The sequence below is a fragment of the Bubalus kerabau genome, chromosome 10 (assembly GCF_029407905.1).
Source record: "Bubalus kerabau isolate K-KA32 ecotype Philippines breed swamp buffalo chromosome 10, PCC_UOA_SB_1v2, whole genome shotgun sequence".
Lineage (NCBI taxonomy): Eukaryota > Metazoa > Chordata > Mammalia > Artiodactyla > Bovidae > Bubalus > Bubalus kerabau.
In genome coordinates, this window is record NC_073633.1 from 16,417,221 (window position 1) to 16,436,710 (window position 19,490).

At 36.0% G+C, this 19,490-nt stretch overlaps 1 protein-coding gene across 1 annotated transcript in view; it reads right to left on the reverse strand.

Moving 5' to 3' along the window:
* The window catches only part of CLPX (caseinolytic mitochondrial matrix peptidase chaperone subunit X), a 37,032-nt gene continuing 17,542 nt past the window's right edge, over positions 1–19,490 (reverse strand). The window contains exons 6-14 of the mRNA XM_055536718.1: positions 19,057–19,098; positions 15,791–15,967; positions 15,487–15,651; positions 14,567–14,655; positions 13,438–13,602; positions 6,738–7,037; positions 4,857–4,949; positions 2,943–3,049; positions 1–1,734 (exon numbers count right to left, since the gene is read on the reverse strand). Of these exons, the coding sequence (XP_055392693.1) occupies positions 1,644–1,734; positions 2,943–3,049; positions 4,857–4,949; positions 6,738–7,037; positions 13,438–13,602; positions 14,567–14,655; positions 15,487–15,651; positions 15,791–15,967; positions 19,057–19,098 (1,229 nt within the window). The 3' untranslated portion in view covers positions 1–1,643. The remainder of the gene's footprint in view (positions 1,735–2,942; positions 3,050–4,856; positions 4,950–6,737; positions 7,038–13,437; positions 13,603–14,566; positions 14,656–15,486; positions 15,652–15,790; positions 15,968–19,056; positions 19,099–19,490) is intronic.

A 19,490-nucleotide genomic window follows, 5' to 3' on the forward strand; every position in this document is an offset into this window, starting at 1 on the left:
TTTCATTTAATCCTTTTGTTTTATTCAAATGCCAAAACAAGTTTCAAGGTACAAATCGTAGTTGTGTTTAATTTAAAAACATCAATTATGCTTTGTTAACAACTTTCAAAACCAAATGTAAGTTGTTATGACTAAAACGTCTCCCAGTCCATTTCTGGAGGACTACCTTTAATACATTTAATAGCTACTCCAATTTTCACTCTACAAAAAGGAAAATGATGAGCCTGTAAGAAGAAGATAATGAACAGTTATGATATGAAACCCTTCCTGAGAAGAACATTAACCATTACTAGGGAGACCAAGGATACCAGTTTCTGCTCCATACTATTGCAACCACGCTTAAACATTTTGCAGAAGTGCATTTCTGGTCCTACCCCAGCCATAAATATCTCTTATTACATCACAGAAAACCCAACTCCATCAACAAGATTTAGAATTTGCTAATAGTTTAAGGTTCTTTCCCTAAGAAAAGGGGTAGGATGCAGTTAAAAGGAAAACTCAAGTGTTTATAAACCAAAAATTGAAAACAAAGGTTTAAAGGTACTCTGATTTAAACAATTTCCAATAAGGCTGAAGTGAAGGAACAATATAGAAAGTTGTATCAATATAAAGGGAAAGAAAAAAAAATTTAAAGGTATCCAAGTATTTTAATATTTATGGCATCAAATAAAATATTTTTCATTAAGCCCCCCAAACCTCCCCCACTGTTTCTATATAATGAAAATTAATAACTTATATTTTAGTATGAACACATTCACTTTTGCTGATAGTAAAGCATAGATTTTCTTTAATGTTCCATGAAGCCAAAGAATTAGACAAATATTCAGCACCAGAAAACAAAAAACTAGTATTTTAGGTAAGTGTACAATATTAGGATATTTTATTTAGTTCAGCACATGGCTGTTATGACTGATGCTGCATGCGACTTTTAGAAGTAGATGTAGTCTTTTTCTAAAGATTTAAGGCAGACTTTTAATTTCATCTGCTCACTCATGGTACTAAAATGGATCAAAGACGGCAAATAAATCAGACAAGTTAGCATGAGAATGGTCTTTTCTTACAGAACCAATGGGAAGTCAGTGTCATGCATCAGTGGACAAGACTAACAACACAGCTAAACAAATCATCAAAGTATGGCTCTTCAGGGTACTTTTTCCATGAAACCTTCAACTACTTGGGAACTCCTGTTCCAATTTTTAAGATGAATAAAATTCTAACATTTTTCAGGAAACAAACATGAGGAGACAAAGTCAAGCTAAAGAATGGAATCCCAACTTCAATTTTAAAGAATTTATTTTCCCATTTGTAGAGTAACATTATTGTAAAACCCAGTTATTGCAACACCTGCATTGCTTAAAAGAACTCCTAAGATTTTTTTTTTAAGTATATTTTTTAAAAACCGAAACAAAATAATGTACATATTCTCTCGGAACATTGTTGTCATTAAAGTCCATGTAATGTCAGTCTGTATAAATCAATGTGATGTTACATAATATACATGATCTGATTTTTATCCTAAAAGCTTCTGACCATGTATATGATATCCAAGATAGATCCAATGCTTTTAATGTCAGACTGCAGAGACAGTTATGATCCTAAACAAAAGAAGGACAACTTTATATACACAACAGAAGTCTGACAGTTTAGCTGTTTGCAGCATCTGCTTGACGAGGCCATCCTTCTTCTTCAACTCCAGAGTCATACTCCTCTTCCGAGGATTCTTTGGTTGGAGCCCTATAATGAAAAGTCATCAGTGTTTTTCTGTTTTTAGTAAGAATTAGGGGTAAATACAACTTCTCAAAAAATAAATAATAAATTAATCCACCTAGCTAGAAAAGCTGCACAAAGAAAGAAAACATTAAGAGCACTTCTAATATTAAGACTGCTTAATGGTAAAATACGAGAAACATTTCGAGCACGCAACCAAAAACTATAAGAAATTTCCCAATTTTTTTTAACTGAAACAAATCAACAACCACGCTTCAACAGTGAAGGCCTTTTCTCCAGCAAAAGAAGTAGAATCTATTATTTTAACTAAAATACTTGACGTTTAGTATGTCAATGGAAAGAAGTTGAAAGCTTCTGATCAAACCAATATGAATCAAATTAGCCAAAATTATGATTAGACCACAATTCTTTTGTATACTAATAGTAAACAAAATGAGAGATTATACCTCTTTGAATAAGTAAAGGTTGTTCAAAACCAATCAACTGCCTCATAAGTTACCTTAGAAGCATAAAATGTAACATACCTTGTGACAGAAGCCTATTTTTTGTGTAGGTGACATTCATGTAAAGCACTGCTTAATAAATATTTATTGAATAGACTGGGGTCAGTAAATGACAGCCTGCCGGCCAAATAAAGTCTGTCATTTGTTTTTGTAAATATTTATTTGAACACAGACATGGATCATTCATTTATGGACTGAACTATCATGCTGTAAGGGCAGAGTAGCTACCATACAAACCGTATGGCCCCGAAGTGTAAAAATAGCCCTGTACTGGACAGTTTACTGACCCCTAGAATAGTTAAATAAAAGCAGTTAAAGATATGTCAAATTTGTCAACTGATAAGATACAACTAAGAGGAAAATTATGTCAACAAAGTTTTGGTCTTATGAAAGACATGAAACAAGTAATAAATAAATTATAGAATTAGAAGCAAAGTTTATTTAAATCTTTTCATTTAGATTACTTTATGTCTTTTTTGATACTTCTTTTAGGAGAAAAAAGTGGAGGCTGGTTTTGAAGATCAATTTCCAAGAAGACTCAAAATATCATTTTATAAACCAAAATTAGAAAATTTTTCTACAGAATATTTGATAACTGATTCCTCTATGGATATAAAGATTTTCACACCACTGTATGACAGACCAATAAACCATAGCAATAAAGAACGATCTTAAGTTTTAGACCTGTTTTAGTTTGACAATACACTTTACCGGATGTATCCTGGTTCCTTCTTTCCTTCTACTACTTCTTTGTCAACCTCCACACATACAATATCAGAATTAGGGACTTCGAACATTGGTTCTAGTAACAGCTTTTCCTAAAGAGTAAAATAGTAATGAATTACATGGAAAACTGAGGTTACATACAAAATACTTGTATTCAATAGGTTATCAATCAAATTCATCAACTCAAGAAATATTATGGAGTCCCTATGATGCATCAAGAACTGAATTTTGAAAAGTCAATGTAAAAGCTTTCGTATTCTTCATATTAAAACAGCTTCTAACTAAATTCGGACAGAAGTCATTCTATAAGGGAAAGCTTGTCTGCAGTTCTGCCTACTTAGGTCACCTTGCACCTACAAAGATTGTACTTTCACTTTGCATGTGATCAGATGTTACTCAAGAAGATTTCTGACATACTTTATCACCAAAGGAGGTCAACTGGTAGTCCTTAATTTTAAAATGACTTAACCTTAGATCATCTATACCAAGCTATGACTTCAAACATGCATTTGTCTCAACTGCTGCAGTAGATCTAAAGTAATTTACTAAAGAAAACTAGTTTTACCCACGCGTAGCAGAAGGCAATGGCACCCCACTCCAGTACTCTTGCCTGGAAAATCCATGGACAAAGGAGCCTGGTAGGCTGCAGTCCATGGGGTCGCTAAGAGTCAGACACGACTGAGCAACTTCACTTTCACGCATTAGAGGAGGAAATGGCAACCCACTCCAGTGTTCTTGCCTGGAGAATCCCAGGGACGGGGGAGCCTGGTGGGCTACCGTCTATGGGGTCGCACAGAGTCGGACACGACTGAAGCGACTTAGCAGCAGCAGCTGAATTATGTTACATCTTAAGGAAAATACTGGTTGAATACATCAAATTTTCTAAAAATGTCAACTACATTACCTTTTCTTCTAGTCTACTGCTGCTGCTGCTAAGTCACTTCAGTCATGTCAGACTGTGCGACCCCATAGACGGCAGCCCACCAGGCTCCCCCGTCCCTGGGATTCTCCAGGCCAAGAACGCTGGAGTGGGTTGCCATTTCCTTCTCCAATGCATGAAAGTGAAAAGTGAAAGTGAAGTCGCTCAGTCGTGTCCGACTCTTCGCGACTCCATGGACTGCAGGCTTCTTCTAGTTTACATGTTTATAAATCTGTCACAGCACCTGAAGTTGACGCCTTTATTAAAATATTCTCGCAAATTGTGACAGAATGTGTAGTTCTGTTCAAAAAGTCCTACTTAGATGAGAGAAGTAATACTTAGCAGTGAAATCCTCAGAGAACAGACCATGTGCTTGCTTTTTCAGCATGTAGGGAAACATTAACCCACTGTACAGCCACACCAGGGAAGGGAAAGACCTTTAAGAAAGAGGGTGGCTGAAAAGTAGGCTGGGTCTCCAGGACTTGTAACAAAATTAAAATAGTGAGTTCATACTTCACTGAAGAATTTAGAAATAAAATGTTATAATATCTACAACTTAAATTCAAACATAAAACAACAATGAGAATTTCAAGGGTTCTGAGGAGCCACTCTGGAGCTTAGTCAAAAGGCCTGTGTAGGGTTTTCTAAAAACCTCCTTCCCATGATCCTGATTTCCTCTATTTCATTAATCACATTAAGTGTATGTCCTTTGTTGCAAACACCCTGAAGTTCCATTTTAGAAAGAAGAAAAGGGACTTCCCTGGCAGTCCAGTGCTTCCACTGGAAGGGTTCAAACACTGGTTGGGAAACAAAGATTCTGCATGCTGCATAGTGTGGCCAAAATACACAAGAAAAAAAAATCACAAAAAATATTAGACCAAATTTCTGGATATATTTCCAAAGGAAAAACAGGGAGGTTTAATATTATTAAAAGTCAGATCAAGAAATAATCTAGTTTTTGTAAATTTATGCCAACTTACCATAATGGACCGGAGGCCTCGTGCACCTGTTTTTCGTTCTAGTGCTAATCTGGCTATAGCTTTTAAAGCATCTTCAGTAACATTCAGTTCACACTACAAATACATTCAAAAGAAATAATTCAGATAATATTTGATGATGACATTTTCCCAATAAAATCATGCAGTATTTGATCTATTACCTATTACTGCCTATCACCATTATTGGTCTTTTTATAACAAGAGGTGAATGCCCCGACTTTACAGGTAAAGAAATGTTCCACAGAGTTAAGTACACTGATTCACTAATACTTAAAAACACAGAATCTTGTGTCTTGACTGATCCTATCTCCTTTCAGACTCAAGTATTTTTAGATTGTAACTTAAGCTTCTGAAAAAATACTCATTTTAAAAAGTGTTACTAACCCTCTCATCCCATAGAACAAAGGTACAATTTTAGGACAAGTCTCTCTAAATTACCACAAATATAAAAAATTACTGAGAATTCAATATACCTCCCCCTAAAAAATAAGATCTTGGTACTAAAAAACTTTTGGTATTAATTTCTACCTCCAGAAAATGTAAAACTTACACAAGGTAATTATCTCTCATGATGCTTTAGAATCTTGCTTTCAAAAAGCACTTGTTTCTATGAATTAGCTTATGAGACAGTTAACAGCATGAATCAAAGTTTGTCCTTAGTTCCTGAAGAGGTTTTCTAAATGAACATGGATTTTCTAGGACTTTATTCAAACATTTACTGAAGCCAGATGTGTTTAAATATTAGAAACTGAATGATGACCCAGACACCACCTTTACCCTCAAGAAACTGAAGCGTATTGGATGGTGACAAATTAGCAAAATAGCACTTACAGCACCGTGTTTGCACACGGTGCTAAGAGAACAATAAAAGTGGGGGCGTCTAAGTAAGGCTAGGGGGCCACTGAAGCACTTTTAAGGAGGAGAGTAAAATAATTAGCTTTGGGTTTATTCATTCAATAAGTATCTATTAAGTACTTCATATCTATTGGTTGAACCCTATGTCCAATAATTTTAAAAAGATCCATTCTGGAAGTAAAGTGGGAGATGGTCTTTTGGTGGTGGTGGTCAGAGACAAACTTTAGGTAGGGAAACCCAATTAGGAAGCAAATGCATGGGTCAAGGTGAAGAATGATAAAGGAGACTGACTTGAGGTAGAAAGAGTGGCAATGGAGAGACGGAGACTAATGTTTTGTGACACTACGTTCATAAAACCCAAACATTTGCTATCTGATTGGACATATGGCTCCAAGTGTCTGACTACAGAGAAATAGATGTGAGAGCTAACTTTAGGAAAAAATATACCTAGCATATCATAATGAAAGGATTTAGAATATCAAGACTGAAAAGACAATTCTGTGTGCCTAGCTTGAGGGGTTAGCCGTAGGCTGCTAGCATAATTTCTCTCAATATCTATCCTTGGGCTTCAAGCTACAATGCTGACTTTAATTAAGAAAAAAAATTAAGCCAACTCTTAAGTGTCTAACACAACACAGTGTGCCTTCCCTGATTCCTAGATCCATATTTAGTGAGTAATAGGCTGGACTGTTCCTGCCAACAGAATCTGCCTGCCAATGCAGGAGACACAGGCTCAATCCTTAGGCTGGGAAGATCCCCTGGAAGAGGAAATGGCAACCCACTTCAGTATTCTTGCCTGGAAAATTCCATGGACAGAGGAGCCTGGCAGGCTACAGTCCACGGTGTGGCAAAGAGTCAGATACGACTGACCAACTGAGTGCAGACGTGCACACACACAGGCTGGTATTCCAGACGAGAAGTACTGCTTTTTAATTTGTCAGGCTAACATATGCAGATTTTCCATAGCAAAAAATACACATAAGTAAGTACAAAAAATAAAGATCTAACCTTATCCATGCTGAATAAGGCTTGGTACTGAGGGATAACAGCATTACGTGGCTCAGTTAGTATTTGTACAAGTGTTTTCTCATCTAGGCTATGCAAAGGAACTACCACAGGCAACCGTCCCACAAACTCAGGAATCATGCCAAACTCAATGAGATCTCTGGCTTCCACATGACGTAATAAACGATCTTTTTCTTCAATGTCTTGCTGAGTATTTGATTCTCCACTTCGATTGGCAAGGTCAGCAGCAGCTGCAGCCCTTCTTCCTTTTCCCAGATTAGATGGTGTTCCAAATCCAAGATACTGCCAAAGAAAACACAGGTATTACAAATAACAGAATGAAGCTGCATTGTGTTCAGCATTCTGCATGCATTTCTCACATGATCTCTGCAACAGAAGAAAGTATTATCATTTATATTTTACAATGAATAAAAAAAGGCTTAAAGAGTTTAAGTACCTTGACCAAGCTCTCATTTCTTCTAGTGGTTAACAACCAGGATTCAAACTTAGGTCTATCTGCCTTCAGAACTGAGAACCCAACCAACTCTCAGAAGAATGAATTCTAGTAAAAATAGGTAAGAACTGTGAAGGGAAGTCCCTTAGAACTCAGATTATGATATTGCAGGACATTTCCCAGACCTCTAGACTAGTATAACTTCCAAACTGTGCAAGAAAGTAGAGATAGTAATTATTTTGTAACCAAAGTCAGTTCTGTAATACTAACAGGAGTAGGGCCTATGGAACAAGCAGCCTTACAAGCAAATTATCCACAAGTGTCTTAAGTCATTGCTAAGCATTCTATTAAAATCATAATTTGGGGTTGCATATTATCAGATTATACGATGAGTTAGAACACTGTATGAGTTAGATTTTATAAAAGAGCATGTAAGGATGACATCAAACAAAACTGGTAACCTTGTTGCAAAAGGTTGTGTATCTACAATGTATAGACCTTGCTTTACTCAGTATAAAGAACTATACTCCAGGTAACTTTCATAGAGTTTGGTTTTGATATTTCATACAACTTCAAAACGTCAACAACAATCAAACGTCAAAAGTACAAGAGAAGTACATGATATATGAGAAAAGTCTAAGTTAATTAATTCTAGATATTGTGTATGTGGATAGTGACTCTATCAGAAAGAAAAATACTTTGCATTCAATAATATAAACATTAAAAAAATTTCTTTAGGATGTACCTTTCCTTTTTTAAAAAAATTATTTTTAATTGAAGGATAATTGCTTTACAGGATTCTGTTGGTTTCTACCAAACATCAACATGAATCAGTCATAGGTTTACCCATGTCCCCTCCCACTTGAATATCCCTCCCACCTTCCTCCCCACACCACCAGGTTTTTACCGAGCCCTAGTACGAGCTCCCTGAATCGCACAGTAAATTCCCACTGGCCGTCTATTTTCCAGTGGTAATGCATGTGTGCATGTCACTCTTTGCATACAGCCCACCCTCTCCTTCCTCCCGCTTCAGCAGTGTCCATACGCCTGTCCTCAGCGTTTGTGTCTCCACTTCTGCTCTGCAGGCGTGCCATTGTTCAGGCGCCACGTCATGGCCAACTCTTTACAACCCCATGGACTACAGCACGCCAGGCTTCCCTGTCCTTCACCATCTCCTGGAATTTGCCCAAGTTCATGTCCATTGCATCAGTGATTCATCTTATCCTCTGTCGCTCTTTTCTCCTTCTGCCTTCAATCTTTCCCAATGTCAGGGTCTTTTCCAATAAGTCTGCTGTTCGCATCAGGTGGCCCAAATACTGGAGCTTCAGCTTCAGCATCAGTCCTTACAACAAATATTCGGGGTTGATTTCCTTTAGGATTGACTGGCTTGATCTCCTTACAGTCCAAGGGACTCTCAAGAGTTTTCTCCAGCACCATAATTTGAAAGCATCAATTCATTGGCACTCAGCCTTCTTTATGGCCCAACTCCAACATCGGTACATGACTACTGAAAAAATCATAGCTTTGACTACACAGAACTTGTTGGCAAAGTGATGTTTCTGCTTTTTAATATGCTGTCTAGGTTGGTCAAGCTTTTCTTTCAAGGAGCAAGCATCCTTTAATTTCATGGCTACAGTCACCATTCGCAGTGATTTTGGAGCCCGAGAAAATAAACTTTGTTTCCACTGTTTCCCCATCTATTTGCCATGAAGTGATGAGACCGGATGCCATGATCTTAGTTTTTTTAATACTGAGTTTTAAGCCAGCTTTTTCACTTTCCTCCTTCACTCACATCAAGAGGTTCTTTAGTTCCTCTTCACTTTCTGCCGTTAGAGTAGTATCATCCAACATATCTGAGGTTATTAATATCTTGATTCCAGCTTATTAACTCATCCAGCCCGGCATTTCGCATGATATGCTCTTCGTGTAAGTTAAATAAACAGGGTGACAATAAACAGCATTGTCATACTCCTTTCTCAATCCTGAACCAGTCAGTTGTTCCATACAAGGTTCTAACTGTTGCATACAGGTTTCTGAGAAGGCAGGTAAGATGGTTCGGTACACCCATCTCTTTAAGAGTTTTCCACAGTTTTTATGATCAACACAGTCAAAGGCTTTAGCGCAGTCAATGAAACAGAGGTAAATGCTTTTCTGGAATTCCCTTGCTTTTATGATCCAGTGAATGTTGGCAATTTGACCTCTGGTTTCTCTGCCTTTTCTAAATCCAGCTTGAGGATCTAAATATGCTCTCAGTTCACGTAATGCTGAAGCCCAGCATGCAGGATTTTCAGCATGACCTTACTAGCATGGGAGATGCGTGCAATTGTCTGGTGGTTTAACATTCTTTAGTACTACCTTTCTTGGGAATTGGGATGAGGATGGACCTTTTCCAGTCCTGTGGCCACTGATGAGTTTTCCAAATGTGCTGACATATTGAGTGCAGAACTTTGAGAGTGCCATCTTTTAGGATTTTAAATAGCCCTGCTGGAATTTCATCACCTCCACTAGCTTTGTTGGCCCACTTGACTTCACACTCCAGGATATCTGGCTCTGAGTGAGTGACCACACCAACACCATCATGGTTATCCGGGTCATTAAGATCTTTTTTGTACAGTTCTTCTGTGTATTCCTTCCATCTCTTCTTGAACTCTTCTGCTTCTATTAGATTTTTACCTGTTTCTATCCTTTATTGTGCCTATCTTTGGATGAAATGTTCCTTTGATATTTCCAATTTTCTTAAATTTCTTAAATTTTCTTATCTCTAGTCTTTCCCCTTCAGCTATTTTTCCTCTATTTCTTTGCACTGTTCCTTGAAGAAGGCCTCTTGTCTCTCCTTGGTATTTTCTGGAACTCTGCATTTAGTTTGATGTACCTTTCCCTTTCTCCCTTGCTTTTTGCATCTCTTCTTTCTTCAGCTATTTGTAAAGCCTCCTCAGACAACCACTTAGCTTTCTTTTTCTTTGGGATGGTTTTGTTCACTGTCTCCTGAACAATATCACCAAGCTCTGTCCATAGTTCTGCAGCCACTCTAGTTTACTAGATCTAATCCCTTGAATCTATGCATCACCTCCACTATTATTCATAGGAGATTTAAGTTGTACCTGACTGGCCTATTGGTTTTCCCCTCTTTCTTTAGGTTAAGCTTGAATTTTGCAGAGAAGCTAATAATCTGAGCCACAGTCAGCTCCAAGTCTTGTTTTTGCTAACTGTATATAGCTTCTCCATCTTCAGTAACAAAGAATGTAATCAATCTGATTTTGGTATTGACCATTTGGTGATGTCCATGTGTAAGGTTTATATATATTATAAAGCATTATTATAAAACACTGGGGAAATAAACCTGAAGACAGTCCTTATCCTAACTTAAAGGTGTTTATTTATAATGAGAACACATAAAAATATATGTTTTTTAAAAATTTTTTATTTTGTATTGGGGTATAGCCAATTTTCAATGTTGTGATAGTTTAAGGGCAACAGCAAAGGGAGTCGGCCATACATATACATCTATCCATTCTCCCCCAAGCTCCCCTCACATCCAGGCTGGCACATAACACTGAGCAGAGTTATGTGTGCTATATAGTAGGGTCTTGTTGGTTATCCATTTTAAACATAGCAGTGTGTACATGTCCATCCAGATGACCCGCAGACGACACCACCCTTATGGCAGAAAGTCAAGAAGAACTAAAGAGCCTCTTGATGAAAGTGAAAGAGGAGAGTGACAAAGCTAGCTTAAAACTCAACAATCCAAAAACAAAGATCATGGCAACCGGTGCCATCACTTCATGGCAAATAGATGGAGAAACAATGGAAACAGTGAGAGACTTTATTTTTCTTGGTCTCTAAAATCACTGCAGATGGTGACTGCAGCCATGACATTAAAAGACACTTGCTCCTTGGAAGAAAAGCTATGAGCCACCTAGACAGCACATTAAAAAGCAAAGACTACTTTGTCGACAAAGGTCCATCTAGTCAAAGCTATGGTTTTTCCAGTAGTCATGTATGGATGTGAGAGTTGGACTATAAAGAAAGCTGAGCACTGAAGAATTGATGCTTTTGAACTGTGGTGTTGGAGAAGACTCTTAAGAGTCCCTTGGACTATAAGGAGATCAAGCCAGTCAATCCTAAAGGAAATCAGTCCTGAATATTCATTGGAAGGACTGATGCTGAAGCTGAAACTCTAATACTTTGGCCACCTGTTCCAAAGAACTCTCACTGGAAAAGACCCTGATGCTGGGAAAGATTGAAGGCAAGAGGAGACAGGGATGACAGATGATGGGATGGTTGGATGGTATCACTGGCTCGATGGACATGAGTTTGAGCAAGCTCTGGGAGTTGATGATGGACAGGGAAGTCTGGCATGCTTCAGTCCATGGGGTCGCAAAGAGTCAGACACAACTGAGCAACTGAACTGAACACGTCCATCCCAAACTCCCTAACTATTCCTTACCCCCATCCTCCCCTCCGGTTTGTTCTGAGTCTGAGAACACATGAAGATATTAAAGCATCATGTGCAGGAAACCTTAGCAGTGGAAAGGAAGAAAAGAGGCACAATCTGGGGAGGAAGGGTAGGAGGTGACCAAGAAAGTCCTCACAGAGGAACTGACTCATCACTTAACAGAATCTTAAAGAATGAACACATATCTGCCAACTGAACTAAGGTAGGGGAAAACATAAGCAAAGGCAATAGGAGTAAAACTTAGGACTGCAAGCAGTTTCATATGGTCAGGATATAGGTATATTATTTAATACTGTAAGCCTGTCTTTCAATGAGGTTTGATAAAAACAATAGCCAAATGGAAGTGTTTAATCCTTCATAAAATCACTGTTGTAGACTTTCATGTCCCTGTCTGCTTTTCATAAAAATCTATCTTTTAGAATCTTTGCCTTTCATGAAGAGATTATACCCTTCCTCTTTCAGGGAATAAAAACTAGCTCATGATTTCTCCCTAATTTCATTAAGAAGTTCAAAGATAAACAGTGATTTAATTTCCACTAACTTGAAATGATGTAAACCTTCTTTCTATCCATTTCTGATCTCTTTACTAATGTTACTTTTAACTGTTCTTTTCTACATGTTTCTAGTTTCATTTTTTTTGCAAGTATGAATTATAAATAAATATAAGAACATGGTCCTTGCTTTTGGTTACAGAATTTCGAATATAAAGTTCTATCTCCCACCCTCCCCCATCTCTTTCATACCCACACACATGCATGCACACACAAAGAAATAATTTCTTCTAATTTTTTTAGGCTAATTTGTGCAGAATTTCAAAAGCAAGAAAAACATAAATTGATTAATATTTAAAATAAAAATCTAACCTTATCCATGCTGAATAATAAGGTCTGATGCTGAGAAGTAACAGCACTACATTGCTCAGCTGGTAGCCTTACAAGAGGTTTCTCATCTAGGCTATGCAAAGGAATGACCACAGGCAACTGTTCTATTAGCAGAGCTATTTTTTTTTTTTTTTTACTACTACTAAACTGCTACTTTAGTAGCTACTAATACCAAACTAAAAAACTCAAGTAAACTGCTACTAAACATGTAAGGCCAAGAAGACAGAGCAGGCAATATACAAAAGAGGTGAAATATGATACATTCATTTAGGTATTATAGAAACTTAAACATATGATATAAAAGGTATCATTTGTGGCTATTATGTAAAACACAAAAGCATGGAAAATAGGCATGTTTTTGGGGTTCTTGCCACTCTGCTGATATTATGTTTTATCATAAGTAGGTACTGGGCATGAACCTTGAGGCTATGAAAAAATAAATTCCAGCTAAAATCAAGGCTTATAAGAATGTTTAAGAAATATCTATAAACTAGGTGAGATCACAACCCTCCCTCAACCTCCAAACTACTTTCCTCCACTTGTGAATATCAGCAGTGATCTATGAAGACTCTATGGGCAGGGGCAATGGAAACAAGCTCTTTATTGTGCTCTAGTGAATTGGGAAAGAGAAATGAGTAGAAATTTTGTTGATTTCGCAGTTACCTCAAATAATAAAAAAACTCAGATGAATATAAAATCAAAATCATCAAGTCATACTTTAAAAATGCCGATATAAAGATGATATTTAGAAATCTTCCAAATCACTACTCTGAAATTTAAAAAATAACTAGGAATATATTTCTGGTATACTCTAAGAACACCTAACTGGCAGAAAGCAGATACAAGATTAGAAACTGAGGGTCTATCCTCTAACTTCAAATGCTCTCCTAGTAACCATTCAGAAAAACTTACCTTTTCATTTTTCCTCCTGCTGATGATTCTGTCCAAACCATTGAAAGCACCAGATGCAACAAACAGAATGTTTGTTGTATCCACTTGTACCGTTTCTCCACGTAGCTTACGGGAATTCTTTTCTGGAACGTTGACTATCGTGCCTTCCAATAGTTTTAATAAGCCCTAAATAAAGAAAAAATGATTTATGGCATCATCATATAAGTGTATTATTATACTTTAGATAATGGGATTCAATGGGGAAAATAATATGTGGGTATGGTCAATGAACATAACTGAAGAACACCTCCACATTCCTATAACTAACATGAAAATCTAATATACTATCATATTTAATTATTCATAAATTTATTTGGAATAGTATAGGACTCCTGATGCATTTAGAAAACAATCAACTTCAGAGGTTGTTTTTGATGGTAAAGACATAATTCTAACATAAAGACAGAATTAGGACTCTATAAAATGCTATTCAACCACGTGGGAACATTCAAAATTTGAAAATATTTGAAGCCTTGTCTTTATACTAAAATTCTACTCTACTTTTAGTGTTAAACTTTGAGAATAGTTGTATTTTGAAATGCCTTTACAAAAAAAACATTATCTAGCACATTTTATATGTGTGATTGGACCTCTCTATGTCCTGGTCAAAAAACAAAAGCAATTTTCCTTATCCTGTAGTTTATGTCATAATTAGTTACCAAAAAAGTCAAGCTAATCAATAGATCATTATGACTTTAATTATGACTCTCCAAGGAATAGAGCATTATTTTATCTTCTAACTAAGTGAAAAGAATAAAATACATGTACATAGTTCATTTATGCCTAGTCAGAATCAGAACTTTCTTCAAGCATCCTTTAGAAATATTTAACTGGGTCTTTGTGGAATACGCCAACAAAAATTAAATTTCATTTACTTCTTTAAAATATCTTTAATTTCCTAACAAAGGTAATTAGGTATTTAAAATCACCAACAGGTTTCTCTTAGGATCTGAACTAAATAGTCTGGGGAGTTCAGAGTGGGAGAAATAAAACAGAATCTAATTGAATGTGAAACCAAACGTACAATATTTGGGAGGCTGATGTATTCCCTTCCTTTTAGTGGGCTTGAACAAAATATTCAACTGCTTACTTGCTGAACGCCTTCTCCACCTACATCCCGTAACTGATGAATGCCTGGCACACTGCCAATCTTATCTACTTCATCCAGAAAGACAATTCCTATAATTTAAGGAGGATTCTATTTATAATATGAAAAAGATATATACAAGACAACCTAAGCTTTAAAAGGCTAGGTAGCTAGAGAGCAAGGTATTTAATCTTTAACACAACATATGCAATAGTTTAATATAATAAAAATATACTGCCAACTTTTCCATACATCATTTTGTGTAAACATTTTATAATTTATTCTTCCATCATTTGGGTAAAAATAACACTTGGGTAAGATGACCAATTCTCTATGACTATTATAGTTAGCTACCCCACTAATGTTTTCAGGTTCTTTATTCTAAGAAGCAGAGATAGAGGTACAGTGTGAAAGCAAAAGGCTGGTACTAGCTAAACTTCAGCTTATTTTTTCCATCTATATTCTTGTCCTAAAGGAATTTAGACAGGAAGCTGTCAAGCTCTTCGTGTAAACAAGGAGAGAGGATACAGAAGGAAAGGAGAAATGTAGCATCTACAACACTCCCTACACTCCCTAGGTAGTAGATAAGTTAATATGTTGCTATATATATCTTGCCCTCTCTTGCACTTGTCTTTTTCCCCTCCCCCAACCCATTTCAGCATTAGGAATCTGGAGGAAAGCTAGAACAGAATGGAATAAATAATTTGGCCGGTTTTCACTCTAGTAATATTGCCAACTTATGACAATAAGACAAAGCAAACTTTGTGGCCCTTAGTCAGTATGCTAGAAAACTTAGACATAGCTACTTTTATATAGTTATTGAATTTGACTCTGACTCAAAACAAAAACTATATTATCTCTTGCTATTAGACTGCTTCCTCAACAGACTGTATCTGAGGACAGACAAACTTGCTGAAACATACCTTGTTGTGCTTTTTCTACATTATAATTGGCATCTTGGAGTAGCTTGGCAATCACAGATTCAATATCTTCACCTACATATCCAGCCTGAGTCAAAGTGGTACAGTCACAGATAGCAAAAGGGACATCAAGGCATTTAGCTAGAGTTTGTGCCAGAAGAGTTTTACCTATAAATATAAACAGTAACAATGGGCCTTAGGTTTTCTTCTTAAGAGTGAGAATCCCCCAGTCATAAGACACAGGTTACAGAGTCATTTATATTCTATTTTCTTAAATGAGTGGCAAATTTTTAAGTAAGTTTTTTACCTGACCCAGTTGGTCCAAGCAGCAAAATATTACTCTTTTCAAGTTTGATGTCATCGTGGGAAGAATCCAATACTTCACCTCCTCGTTTTTCCTGAGGTATTTGTTGATTTACCTGTTGCTGCACTGATGCTCCTAAAGCATTCCCATGTGGACTAATTCCAGCAATCTGAAGCAACTCTGAAAAAATGCCAAAGGTATTAGAGCTTCATTTGCTTTCACTTGAAAAAATGCCCAAACCTTACATCTAAAACCAATTACTTATTTAGAAAAAAATAATATTCTGACATTTTTTTGTCTTACCTAAAAGGGAAGGAAGCCTCAAATTATCTAATGACAAATGTGTAATACATGATGATTATTCATAGAACCTCAAGCAAAGGAAAGTATTCTTTTTACCTTCCTTATTTATATAAACTTGTATGAAGAATATCCTTTAACTGAAAAGAAGGCAGTATAACAGAAGAACAGTGTCAGGAGTCAGAAAGCTTCAGAAATTTGGTCCTTTCTTTGCCTCTGAAGAACTATATGATCCTGAGGTATATCATCACACACACTTTGTTTCTGTGCCCTAATCTATAAAATGGCTAACACCTTCCCTATCAATGTTAAACACATAACTGGAGGTTTAAGAACAAAATGCAATTGATTTGGAGGCACTCTGAAAGACAAAGGTATATGTACATATATTTGTACAAATGAAAAGAAACAGTGCTGTAGAGAAAGGGTAAAACACTGAACTGAGGAATAGAAAGCTTGGGTTCTAGTCTCAGCTCTATCACAGGAACACAGCAAGTCACTTGGCTTTACTGAGCCTGCTTCCTTAGGGAATTACTCTACAATCTCTCCCACACTTAAAAATGATGCTGTGAGTCTACCAGAGAAACCAAGCATGGTAAGACTCATTATCCCTGGCCCTACCTGAATTTCTGATTTTACAGGATCTCAATTGGATCACCGCATTTCCTTTAGCAGACATACAAAAATTACACGGGAATTATAGTGCTGCTGAACTAAGACTTTATCAGCTGGATCCCTTTTAAAAAAAATCTTATTCTCACCCTCTCAGCTGAAGGAAAGAATCCCAATACTTTTTTGAACTAGCTAGATTTGTAAATATCCACATTGCTCCTGGCTCTCAGCATTTAAGGTACCTGGGCTCATATCGTATGTCTATATTTTCTAGATTTAGTTGTAGCTTGTTTTTAAGAATATCAGTATTTTCCAATGCTTTATTATTTTAAGCAAACCAACAGACAGATGTTCAGCAAACATACTACTTAAATCCTGTTCCATCTGGCTGTCATTTTCAAACTATCTTTGCATCACATCCTTTGGTAAAGGGTTATTCTCTTCACCAAATAATAGGCATTAAATAAATATTTGAATTTAATTAAACTGTACCATTTGAGGGTTAATGGTCAGTGAATAATTCACAATGTTATGCCTCACTGCAATTCACATCAGGTTAAAAAAAAGGCAGTCTTCAGTTAGCTAGCTGTCCCCTACCAAACAAAACCAAAAACTTTTTTTTTATTTCAGCAAAATCTAGTTAGGAATTGTGACAGCATAAGGAGGTGCTTGGCTGAAGAACAGGTCTGCCCAGTGGGGAAAAGATGATTTAGGTAACTTGAACAAAATTATAAGAAGCATTTTACCTACAGTGGAATCACATGACATATATTCAACTTTAAGTTTTTTAAAAAAGAGGAATCATTTAAATAGTACAGAACAAATGATGCTTGTCATTACATTTATGAAAATATGCCCCAGGGTAAACTTGAGAAAACACTCCTGTTCTTTAAGTCTCTGTGCACATCTCGTATTGCCTAAGCAGCCCTTAACAATGAGGACTATTGAGTAAGCAGGCTAGAATAGTTAGTTGTATGGAGCAATAGGGTATAACATAGCCCTCATACGCAAGCCAACTAGTTCACCTGGTATTTAACATCAGAAAAATTTGTGTTCCAATGATGAGAGCAAGAAACTATCAGTCTTAAAATGTTAGAGACGCATGTTGATCTCTAACATCTGATTTCCAAAGAAATTTCCAAGAATATTTTAATTATATATGACTCTGGCCCAATGTCCTAACATTAGAACCTAATACCCCACCTAGGAGAAGACTAAATTATACAAATTCTACATAAGCTCTAAAAATATTAATTTCTAAGCCAATCAATATATGTAACTACAAATTATTTTGCTTACGTCCTTAAATACTATTACTTGTTAACATTTGTATTAAATCACTATGATACTTTACTAATTCATACTAGTTTCACCAGCCATCTGCCCAAAATTATGAATATATAATGACAGCATATTTTATTACATGTAATAAATTTTATGCCAGAGTTGCTGAACTCATTATGTTCTCATGGTTCATCCTGAATATACAGTATAATATTCTGATGTTCAAATATTAGATGTATAATATTGTTTGGTTCAAAGGCAAATGTAAACTTATCAAACTTTTAAGTGAAAAATGTTCACACTGGTTTATCTATTATTTTTTGTCTTTTGTGACAACATGAATCTTCTTATGGTAATGGAATAAGAATGAATCTTCTTATGGTAACTTTGGAACCTTCACCCTGTCTTTGTGTAGCAGCTATCTCCACCTCCAAAGAAATGGGTGCAAGACATCAGAATGGCCACTATCATTGGTTTATGAGGTCATTCCATACCCTCCATCAGACCCCCTGATGCTTTTAGGGGCAGTCTAGAGCTCTCAATAGTGAGCTGGAGGTTATGTATAATTTTGTAAGCCTACACTAAGTTTCATAAACACCAAAAAATAATGTAGCTTCTGGCAAAGAGTAGCTGAAAGATAATACACCTCCCTTAAAATCTGTCACTTACAGGCAGATCAACTTTTATTCCTTTTTTTTAAGGAAAAAAAAAAAAGGATATAACATTCAAGGTACAAATTTTAAAAAATACAACTTCTGTTAATATGCAGATATAGATTTATAGGGGAAAACTACATATAATACTTATTTCTTTATGTTATAAGAAATATCACAATAGAAAAGATAAAATCAAATATCTAAAACAACCCAACATCTATTAACTACACAAATTAGCTATAAAACTTTCAAAGTTATATATGCCATGTATAACAAACAGGTTTAGATAATATACGATGCCTTTCTTAGTAATACACAAACAAGCACAGATCTATCACTAGTGCTGACAAACTCCACTGAGGTAAATCTAAAAAGGAAGAATGATTACAGAGGAGGACCTGAAGAGAGGTCACTTACTTGTAAATCTGTACTCATCCTCCCGTCTTCTTATTTCTAACTCTAAGAAAGAGGATGAAAATGGCAACATGAAAATATTATATATTTGCTTAATTTAGGGGAACAAACAAGGAGTATTCCACTTCTTGCCCTCTTCCAAATATAAAGAATATGTTCATTAATGTTTTTTCAGCTTTCTATAAATTATGAAAGAATTTATATGCTACCTCTTTTCTGTATTAAAAAAAAAAAAAAACCCAAACATGCTTAATGATGGCTGTATAGTTGCTAATATTCACATTTATCAAATACAAAGTTGTTATCTATTTTAAGAAAAGAAATGTAGTAATTTAGGTCTTCAATAAGAATTTAAATCCCTCATTATAAAGACCATATAACCATTTGCTTTTCCAGCACCTAGAAGAGTTTAACTATTAATTTGTTGACTGAAGGAA